General features: G+C 36.6%; 1 protein-coding gene across 1 annotated transcript; it reads left to right on the top strand.

Moving 5' to 3' along the window:
- The first annotated feature begins 1,875 nt into the window (after window positions 1-1,875).
- LOC123871164 (luciferin 4-monooxygenase-like) lies at window positions 1,876-10,893 on the top strand. The gene is made up of 11 exons (XM_045914790.1): window positions 1,876-2,271; window positions 2,973-3,180; window positions 4,097-4,295; window positions 4,895-5,017; window positions 5,472-5,646; window positions 6,903-7,043; window positions 7,347-7,472; window positions 8,166-8,249; window positions 8,879-9,025; window positions 9,444-9,609; window positions 10,657-10,893. The coding sequence occupies exons 1-11, from the start codon at window positions 2,083-2,085 to the stop codon at window positions 10,782-10,784; spliced, it is 1,686 nt and encodes a 561-aa protein (XP_045770746.1). The 5' UTR covers window positions 1,876-2,082; the 3' UTR covers window positions 10,785-10,893.
- Window positions 10,894-11,577: the final 684 nt, after the last annotated feature.

Below are 11,577 nucleotides of genomic sequence, written 5' to 3'. Positions count from 1 at the left end.
CCCGCACCTCATTCCCCGATTGCAATCTCAACCTGCCGCTTAAGCACCTATCTAAAATAAATAAAATAAAATAAATAAAATAAAATAAAATAGCCATTTATTCTACTACCATTCATTACATTAATTTATTCATTACATTTTTTTAAATTAATTACATGCAACATTCTTATTCATTTAAAACATTTTAATATTTTAGATAGTCATAATAATTTAGTCGTCATTATTATAAGAAAAGTCCAACAATATCATAAGTATTACTATATATCATGTTACAATGTTATTTAATGTCATTATTATACTTATTTATGATTGTTTGTCAGTGTATTTATAAAAGTGGTATAACAAATATTGTAGTGTACGTAGGTGAGATAGTATAATATGTTTTTTATGGTAGAAGTCGCCCTTGGGCGTAGGCCTCCCCCAGTTCTCTCCTACACCAAGCACCTATCTACTACCTACTAATAGCTGACCTGCCCGGCTTCGGGCCTCCAGCCCGGCTAGCATGGACAGTAAGTAGATAAAAATTATATCCCCGATTATATCCACTGATTTCTATGACAAAACAAAACTTGCTGCACTCAAATTTTAATGGTTATCTCCTCGTAAAGATAACAAAATTCTTATCTTGCGATTTATAAAGAGATTTAGTTTTTATCTATTGTGCAAGACCCACAGCATAAAAGAAAATAATACCTATATAAAGTAATATGATAGTATTAGCATAGGTATTGTACCTACACCTGATAATATGAAAGTTATATAATATTTAGCTAATACTGAATCTACAATCTTTAACTTGATGTTATCTGCTACATATGTAAGTATATAAAAGGAAAACTGACTGACTGAATGACTGATCTATCGACACAAATCTCTATACTGGATGGATCGCGCTTTTTTTTTTTATTCACTATAGGCAAGCGCTTGACCACAATCACACCTGATGGAAAGTGATGATGTGGTCTAAGATGGGACGCGTTTACCTAGAAGGTGCCTATTCACTCTTGTTTTAAAGATACCCGGATTGTAATTGGTAGGAAACACAGATCGCGGGAGAGTATTCCAAACCTTAGCCATGCGTATGAGGAATGAAGACGCAAAACGTTTCGTGCTTATGACGTAGACGTCCGCTAGGAAAGGATTTTTGAAAATTCAACCGCTAATGGCGTAAAATAAGGGTTTGAAATTTGTGTAGTCCACGCGGACAAAGTCGCTGGAATAAGCTAATATACATATAAAATGATAAACTGACTGACATAACAACGTGCAGCTCAAACCGCGGCGCTAGCTAGATTTAGACCGCACAGAACATTCGTTACCACTAAAAAAAAAATTCAGGAAAAACAGGCCGCATCAGTTAATTATAAAATAACGCTAGAGAATAAATTAGGATTGGTTTTTCAAAGTATAAATATCAAAGAGGAGACGAGGTCCTGAATTTGATTCCCGAGTTGGGCCAAAAATAGTTGTATTGGTATGAAATTTTGAAACCTTGAAAATTGAAGTCGGAGGATTTTGTTTGTGCTATAAAAATATTGATATCATCACTTATCATGTATTTAAACATAACCGTATGATATTTTTTTTTAGTTTCGCCGATCTTTCACAACGTTTGCTCGAGTTGACGTGAGTTATACAAGTGTAAATTAAAAATTTATAACACCCCCGAGGCCCCGACAAGCGAAGGTTACAGTAACTAGAACAGAGCTGATAACTTTCAAACCGCTGAACTGTTTTACTTGGATTATAGCTAAGAACACTCTCGATCAAGCCACCTTTCAAACAAAAAAAACTAAATTAAAATTGGTTCATTAGTTTAAGAGCTACGATGCCACAGACAGATACACAGATACACACGTCAAACTTATAACACCCCTCTTTTTCGGTCGGGGTTAAAAATAAAAATAATATTTTAGGTATTTAAAAATTATGTATTTCTTAGTGCTAAAGAATTTTTACGAGCCCGGAATTAATAGCCTCATCTAGTGATAGAAGGGCTTGCTCATTTTTTCATTTCAATTCAATAGGTGCCTATTTTTCTTTGCGTAACATGTAAAACAAGTCAAAGTTGATGATCCTTCAATGCTTATAGATATAATTGAAAAACCAGTTAAAATGTCAAAATGGCACCACAGAACTGATGCAGTACACTGGTATATGCATGAGTTAGCCTCAAGAGTAGTTGCAGAGTCGAACATTGCAAGTGATAGGTATCATCTTGGAAAGTTGATTTTACGTGGCTTCAAAGATGCTCCAGACTTTCTTTTACAGGTATAGAATAATGTAATACTAATTAAACTTTCAGATGCTATAAACCCTTCATATACATACCTAATGTATAAAACTCAAAAATTACTACAGATTATTTTTTTAACCGACTACCGAACCAAAGTAGATAGCTGAAGAATGGAGAAGGAGAAGGAGATAAGCTTGAATAAGATGCATGAAATCCCGCAGTGCCAAAAATGAGAGGAGGATAGTATAAGTTACAATGTAGGTTACCAATCAAAATAAGCCATTGCTTTGTATTTAGATAAGCAAAGTTCAAATCTAACCAAATGTAAATGAGAAAATCATTTGGAAACTTTTATCACGCAATATACGAAAGTGCAGCTTATATAAGCATTTTTCAAAAACTTTGACTGGACTGATTCTAACTAATTTTGGACGCAATTTCCGTTTCTTTATCTATATGAATAATATGTTATTATGCTAACTCCAAGTTCCAACTTGTGAATTCTGATGCTGTAGAGATACTGCCCTCCTGAATAGCGATGACTGCTGATTGTACATTGTTAGTGTGGATTAAAAGAGTTTTTCTTAGAACTTCGGGCTCCTACTCCTTAATTCTGATGCTATTCTATGGAGGTAATATCATCATGAACGGCAAGGATGATAGATTAAGCTACCTAATAAAACGGTTTAAGGGAATTAAAGGTTTAAAGTTACTTTACATATTAAAATTTGTTTAGATTGACGGAGCGACAGACGAAAGGGAAAACTTTGGATCGGCGTTAAAACGATCCGTGCAATGTGCAAACGCTTTCAGAAAACTTGGTGTAAAACAAGGAGATGTTATAATATTAATGGCACCAAACCATATTCATCTAACTATGCCGATGTACGCGGCTTTCTATCTTGGAATCGCTGTTGCTGGAATTGACTGTACTCTAAGAGTCGGTACGTGGTAACTTAAAAAGCATGTTCTGCTCACTAATATTTAATATTTTTAGGGTTGCGTAAAAAGGAACCCTTATGGAATCTGTCTGTGTGTTAGGAGGATTGACTGTATGTCTATTGAAAAGCATCAAGGGAATCAAACCCATAGGATACTTCCCTTTGGCCTAAAATCATGAAATTTGGCAAGAAGCAATGTCTTATAGCATAAGTAAAGAGAAAATCCGAAAACCATTTTTACATTAGGATATAGTTTAAGCAACAAAATCGCACACGTATCCTTCCAAGATATCAAGTCCTTGGTGCGCGAGTCCAACTCACATTTGCTTGGGTAAAAACTGCGCACGCTCTCTAACAAAGAATAGCTGAAGAATGTTTATGAAGATGGAAGTTCAATTTGGTCAAATCAGGCAGGGTTGAAGAAGTCACGTCAGTACGAAGTAACATAAGTCAATGGACTTCACCCATTTCATTCATGTCATTCACTAGGTACTAGGTCCACTAGGTACTCGTTCGACCGGACTCTTGCAATCACATTATTAGTGTAGAAACATATCACGTAGGAACGTTTCTTTCAACTTCTGTATGTTTTGCTTCACTAAAGTCTTTTAGGGACAAATCCGCAGTATTTTCGCGCACGGCTTTCTGCTTCATTAGAACATATTGTAATGTTAGAAAGCAAATCTGCGCCAAATAGTGCATTCGGAATTACGCAGAGAACCTGACTGACTGACATATCACGCGTATACCTACCTCAAGCCTTTATCATTAGAAACTTAATGCATGGTAGGTTCTCTTTATAACGTGAGATTTCCCACGATGAAAGTAATATCAGAAATTCTGTTTTCAGTAAATTAGTAACTACGTATTATAAATTAGTAACTAAGTGATATACCACAATATTAAAATTCTCTTTTAGATGAACTCCGAGACACTTTCCGATTCAACACGCCAAAAGTAATATTCTGTCAGAGCGAAAGAGGCAAAGACGTTACTTTAGCAATAGAAGGACTAGATGTGGAACCACAAATCATAACATTTGGAAAAGCAGATGGATTTATTAGCTTTTCTGAACTGCTTGAGAATTACGGTAGTGACACTTCTGTTGAAGACTTTAAGTGAGTACCTAGTAGGTATAAAATGAATTTATTTCTCTCAAAACAGTACTATACTCATATATTTGGATTCAAAATAAATGATCGAAATCATAATAAAACTGTTAACGACGAAAAATTTCAAGATGCTAATGTGTAGTGAGCCCTTCCGGTATCCTTGTTTTCTGATACTTTCAAGGCAATAGTGAATGAGCAACATCTAGGCAAGTGTGCTCCTATCTAGAGCTTATCACATTGCTTTTTATTGCAAGATATGCTTGCACTTGTCAATAATCATATTGACAAGTGCAAGCCTATCTTGCAATAAAACAAGTTGCATAACATATTTTATTTTTCGTCATAATTCGGTCTTCAGATACCTACAAAAGTTTTATTGGACTAAGTTGGATTACGATTTTCTTTGCTTTTACTGTCATCGTTGTTTATTGTGCTTATACTTGATAACAATGTCTTTGTGTTATATTATTTTAGTCTCTTTATAAGATGATCATTTCACTACAAACTCTCTTCAGCAATAGTAGGTATACCTGGTAGGGTTTATTGTTTACAATAGGTACATCTACCTACTGAGCGGAACTTACTTTACCTTTATTATCTTTCAGAGCAGCAGATTTCGATCCCAGTAACACAATAGGTTTATTGATAGCAACCAGTGGCTCAACTGGGTTGCCAAAATCAGCATCTTGCACCCACAAGAATTTGTCCATCTCAATTCCATATAAGTGGTAATTTTTTTATTTGTTTAAACCAGTACGAGGAAAATGAGAAGCAAGGAATTAACTTACAAACCATATCAATATTATAATATAGAAGTTACTTTAGATCAGTATAAAGATTTTTAAATTGTGCTTTAGACTAAACTTAGTTGGTACACTAGTTTACTTAAAAAATAAACAAGTAGCTTCTAGATGAATTGCGTAAAGAGTCACACCTTATTACAGTGAAATTAAGTTTGATACGAATAAAACACGTTCAGAAGATCTAAAGCACCGAGCAAATTGCATCGCTTAAGCTTTTCTTGGATTTTGTTTATCTTTTACGAAAACTAAGGAAAAATGGACTAAGTACAGTTGCATCATCGTTGACATCAATAAGTTTATTAGTTTCCATCGAAATATTAGTTCCAATACTGTGTCATACTTACCTTTAGTAAAAAAAAATTAATCCTCCTGTGCGCAGGCTTACTTTTGACGAGTATCCGACCCCAACCCGCTTGCCAGTCGTACTCTCGCCAATACAATGGTTCTCAGCGCTGTTCCTGTTTGTATTCTCTCCGATACTAAGACATTCGCGGCTTCAATCTTCCCAGCCTATGACGCAAGAGCACGCTTATTATATCATAAATAAATACAGAGTAAGTAATCCGATTAAATTGTAATTTTTTTGACTCAATAACATGTAAGCCTTTGACTACGATCTCAACCTGCAGGTCAATTCCCGAAATCCTGCATCAATCATTATTACAATCACAATCGTTATGATTGGCTGAATGATTGTGGTATGATTATGGTATTCTTGTTGCAACAATGCATTGTATTGTAGCCAATAGTGAGCGAGCACTAACCAATCAGGAGTGATTGCGATCGTGACTTTGTAGTTGTTATTCTACCGCTATCAAGCAATACGTCACAGTATAAGGAGAGACACCAGTCCGAGGCCTTCTATCTCGTGGTAAATGATGACTACAACTACTCTTCAATATCGTTCTTTCTCAATTTATATCTCAATTTACTGGGGTCGTCTCGGGTCGCTCCCTTGCTCACTTGCCGCTCAATAATTCTAGACGGCTTCATGAACCTCTATAGGTAATAACGTAATAAGTAGATACACTATCCCTTCTCTGTGACCTGCGGGGTGAATCGGCAAATCAGTGTCTAACACTCAATGATAGCCACCAAGGTTAGTTGGTTCTATATTGCTGCAATAATTACCTAGCAGGTAGTACAAAAGTTGTGCAGTAGTATGAAGCAGTCAAATAGGAGCGGGTTAACCTGGAAGAAGTACAGTTTTTTGATGAAAATGCGAAATCACTACCCGTAAATAATTTACTACTAGCCAATAAGGCAAACATAAACACTCGAATTGTCGGATCCGAAAATCAAACTAGAACCTTCAGCTTTCACTACCAGGGTAGGCGTCAAACCAAAAGTTGGCCATGAAATAAAACTGTGTAATAGATTCCAACGTAGTCGGGTCGGACGAGACGAAAGGAAAGACGATACATCATATAATATTACCAACAAGCCGAGAGTCTACGCCCGAACCGTCGTCCCACGCAGTGAAAGCGAAGGTTGGAAGCACATGAAACGAGAGTCGTGTCCCTTACGATCGTTCTACGCAGTAGAGGCGAAAGTCTGCTGAAAGACAGCTATGTAAAACTGCAGAGTCCGACAAGTATCTCCGTAATCGGAAAGCACTCGCTGAAGCATTGCATACTCGAGTGAATAGTGACTCGGATGAGTGAACCAGTGGCTGTGACTGCCTCCTTACGGTCGGAAAATCTCCCTAGCGCAATATACATTTTACCAACCTACAGTCAGCACCATCTAATTTTAACTTGGCAAGTTCATTCGAATATTTTGTTTGTAATATTACAACTGTAATTTTTAGCCAACATTCACGATGACCAGTCCAAACATGTTGACAACCCTTTTCAAAGCTGGTGACAGAGAGAAGTGTGACTTCACTTGCTTTGATCTAATTATTGCTGGAGGAAGTGCTGTTCACCCTGGTCTTGTTGAAGATATGAAGGTATACTTGAACAGATTTTTTAAATTAAAATAGACTTATTCGAAGTATTTCTAAACATTCAAAGGATTATTGGTTCAGAATGTCCTTCCTAGCCAAAAGAACCAGCAAAAAACTCCACAGTTATTGCTCCTTAAAACTAAACCAAATCATCATAATAATAAATAATACCTACCTAAATTCTTTTTGTTGCTTCTTCATAACTTCTATTATTAGATTAATAAAACTAGCTTTATTGGGAATGTTGATTTTTTGTATTAGTGAGATTAAATTTTTTAAATAACTAAAATTACTTTTTTTTACCAGGAAGCTATGCCCAACTCAAAAGTAATGGTTATGTATGGCTTGAGTGAGTTATCGGGAATGGCATTTAATTATGATGGAAATCTGCCTACCTCTCTAGGCAGGCCCATACAAAGCATAAAAGCAAGAGTAAGTAGAAACCGTGAAAACTAAATACTAAACCCAAAATTATTAAAACTACCGGCCAAGTGCGAGTCGGACCCCTGCACCGAGGGTTCCATACCTTAGAACTACTTATCTTACCTACTTACGTGTAATTATTTAGCTTAAATTATCTCTAACTGCAAATATAAGTTAGTAATAGCAAATTTTAATGTGATATCCTATATATTTTTTTAATAAAAATTGCGAGTAAATGAGCAGATGGGTCACGTGGTGTTAAGTGATTACCGACGCCTATGAACATTTGCAGCACCAGAGGTACCGCCGATGCGTTACCGGCCTTTCAGGAATTTGTTGGCCCACCCCTTGAATAACCCCATGTTGTAATCTAGTGAGAACACTGCCAATGGGAATTGATTTCACAGTTTGCATGGTTTTCGGAATTTTCCACTTTACTTGTGCTATACGACATTGCTTCTCGTCTTTCATGGTTTTAGGTCAACAGAACAGGAAGTACTTACTTAACCTGTAGGCTTTGATTTCCTTGTGAGAGCAACGTAAACGGTTATATCTTTTGAATGCGTTAGCTTAAAAGTTTGATTTTTCACAACTTCAAGGTATTGAAGACCTGAGAATCCTCCTCCACGCGTTCCCGACAAGGGGTCTTGAGCCTTGGCAGGCAGACAATGAAGTATACTAATAAGGACTGTTAATTTTCAGCTAGTCAACCCTGACACGTTGGAAGATATAACAGAGCCAAATGTGACCGGAGAATTTTGGGTCAAAGGACCAACTGTTTTCAAGGTAAGCCATTTTCACTGGAATTCGTTTCTGGAAAAGGTATAGGTTCATCAGGTTCATCAGGTTCATTTTTTAATTTATTAAGTTTGGAAGTAACTACGTGGCCTACCTATGTTAGAGAACCTACCCTGCGTGCGAGGCCAGACCTTCGTTATTTTATAAAAGCTGAAAGTTTCTATGCACATTGTCCCCAACACAGGGAGGACTATGAAGTTTGGATCATGGTGGCTTTGGCGGATAATAAGTAACAAAGACGTATAAAATCTTTCGTCAAAGTATAAAGTCATTTTTTTTTTATATTTTCTTCGGAATAGTATTAGAAATCACATCATGCATTGCCAGACACTTAGTATCGTGGCAATCCCGAAGTACCAATCACCTTTAAACTTTAAAGCGTCTTTGACTCTTAGTCCATGTGAAAGTTTTCTATTTTGAACTCTGGGTGCGCTCTTTTTTCTTTAATTTTGGGTAACTAAGCCATGTCCACACTCGATTGGACATGATTCGACTATCGACCTGAACCTACTTCTCTTGCCATACTTCACTTCAAATTTACTTATCAAAAAAAATTACTGTCTCTCTGATAGAGTCTACTCACTCAGTTTTTCAGTCACCTAGTTCTGCTTCCACAGGGATACTTCAACAATCCTGAAATAACAGCGCAAGCTCTAGTGGAAGGCGGCTGGTTAAGAACTGGGGATATGATGTATAGAGACGCTGCTTACAATTTCTACTACGTTGACCGTCTGAAGCTGTTACTCAAATACAGAAATCATCAGGTAGATATACTTATTTACTCAAATATAGAAATCACCAGGTAGATATACCTAAATCAATTCAAGGCTTGGGCCAAGGATGATTGGGCTTAGTTATTGCGTTGCTTACGATTGATTCAAATTGTCCCTTGAAGAGTTCAAATCATTCCACTATTAGAATTTTGGGTGAACCATATTTATTATTGAAACACATAAGAAATTTTTTCTAACGCCCATCCGCGATTTTCACTGAATATAAATTCCCTTCATTTTCTGTCCTATATGTATTTAGAAAAATCCTTATTCCTTGTCTTTGATATTTGGGAACCTGTATGGAAAAAGTCAGTTTTCTAAGAGTTCCGAGTGGAAGTTGATGAGTCACTGAATCAGGACTATTCTTTTAATATATTCAGATATTCTATTAGGTATATTATCATTACAGATATCTCCATTAGAAATAGAAAGCGTCATAATGAAGCACCCAGCCGTATTCGAAGTGGCAGTGACAGGAATTCGTCATGAAGAGCACGGAGATTTACCAGTAGCCTGTATCGTTCCTTACGAAGGATCCAAGGTCACAGCACAAGAAATCAAAGATTTTGTCAAAGGTAACACTCATTTTTAGGGTTCCGTACCTCAAAAGAAAAAACGGAACCTTATAGGATCACTTTGTTGTGTGTCTGTCTGTCCGTCGTGTCTGTCAAGAAAACATATAGGGTACTTTTCATTGAACTAGAATCATGAAATTTGGCAGGTAAGTAGGTCTTATGGCACAAGTAAAGGAATAAATCCGAAAACCGTGAATTTCTGGTTACATCACAGAAAAAAAATTGAAATGTGTTTTAATTTTTAAATTAAGATACCTATACCAAGTGGGGTATCATATGAAAGGAATATACCTGTACATTCTAAAACAGATTTTTATTTTATTATTTTATTATATAAAGTATTGTCATAGAATTTTTCAACATTTCTAATTTACGAACCGCTTATGCCCTTCTGGCGTTCATGTTTCCTATAGATCTTCAAGGTAGGAGTGACTATAGGCCTTGCAAGTCATTCAGAATCTAAGATAAAGGAGATCGCCTATGACCGCAAGAGCTGCGAGTGCAAGAGACGAATTTTTAGTATTGAAAATGCAAAATAGATAGATGCAGCCTCATCGCATCGAAAAAATGTTGATGATATCAGCAAATGTCAGCGTCGACCCAAATGTCCAAACGCATTATCAACACCTATTCAAAACACATTACCCTCCTTCTGGTGCAGTTGGATAAAAATAAGAGCTCGAAACATGTCTTTTGCATCTCCTGCGAGTCATGCGATTCTAGTATGAAGACAAGTGTAAATTAAAAATTTATAACACCGCCGACCAGTAAAAGTTACAGTAACTAGAAAAGAGCTGATAACTTTCAAACGGCTGAACCGATTTTCTTGGATTATAGCTAAGAATACTCGATCAAGCCACCTTCCAAACAAAAAAAACTAAATTAAAATCGGTTCATTAGTTTAGGAGCTACGATGCCACAGACAGGTACACACGTACACACGTCAAGCTTAAAACACCCCACTTTTTGGGTCGGGGTTTTATGAGGAAGAGTAAACACTCTTTACAAAACTGAAATACCTACTTACATAAAATCGTTTTTTTCCAGAATCGCTAACAGACTCGAAACAATTGAGAGGTGGAGTGATATTCATAAAGCAGTTGCCGCTAACTTCGACTTCGAAGATTGATAGGCAAAAGCTTAGAAAGCTGGCCCTTTCCTCACCACGAGAGTAGCAAGAATGCTTGTATCTAATTTGAAGTCATTGTGGGATTTTTACAATACCTGTTATTAAACACGTTGCGATAATAAAAACAAATCAAAAGTGTAAATTAAAAATTAAAATCACCGTGTAAAATATAATATGATTGTGTCATTTTGTTACCCTCCGCCTTCTTCTTGCTCCAACATTTCGCGGACTATACCTTTTGACCTTTAAAAATAGTGAGGAAAGAACATTTCCATCCATACTAATATTAAAAATGCGAAAGTGTGTCTGTCTGTCTGTCTGCTACCTTTTTACGGCCCAACAGTTAAACCGATTTTGACGAAATTTGGTACAGAGTTAGCTTATAACCCGGGGATGGACATAGGCTACTTTATCCCGGAAAATCAAATAGTTCCCATGGGATCTTTATAAACCGAAATCTACGCGGACTAAGTCGCGGGCATCCTTTATTCCATACTAATATTATAAATGCGAAAGTGTGTCTGTCTGTCTGTCTGTCTGTCTGCTACGTTTTCACGGCCCAACCGCTGAACCGATTTTAATGAAAGGTATAGACTTGGAATACATTCCGGGGAAGGACATAGGCTACTTTTTATCCCGGAAAATCAAATAGTTCATGGGATCTTTAAAAACCGAAATCTACGCGGACTAAGTCGCGGGCATCCTCTAGTTTACTATAAAGAAGCAAGTGACCTAGGAAACAAACGGCATACCTGCACGAGTGACCTTTTAGTTTCCCACTTGATCATTCATAATTATTGGATGGATACTTACCATGGATGGTACGACTCGTACCATAC

Source organism: Maniola jurtina, chromosome 13, assembly GCF_905333055.1.
Source record: "Maniola jurtina chromosome 13, ilManJurt1.1, whole genome shotgun sequence".
NCBI classification, from domain to species: Eukaryota; Metazoa; Arthropoda; class Insecta; order Lepidoptera; family Nymphalidae; genus Maniola; species Maniola jurtina.
The sequence above is the reverse complement of the archived record's forward strand: the minus strand, read 5'-3'. Positions and strand labels throughout refer to the sequence as shown.

Bases quoted from the DNA above. Each gene is read 5' to 3' on its own strand.
- LOC123871164 (XM_045914790.1), top strand. From the start codon at position 2,083: ATGCTTATAGATATAATTGAAAAACCAGTTAAAATGTCAAAATGGCAC. The intron at 3,181-4,096 runs GTACGTGGTAAC...ATTCTCTTTTAG, and splicing joins TGACTGTACTCTAAGAGTCG to ATGAACTCCGAGACACTTTC. The intron at 7,044-7,346 runs GTATACTTGAAC...TTTTTTTACCAG, and splicing joins GTCTTGTTGAAGATATGAAG to GAAGCTATGCCCAACTCAAA.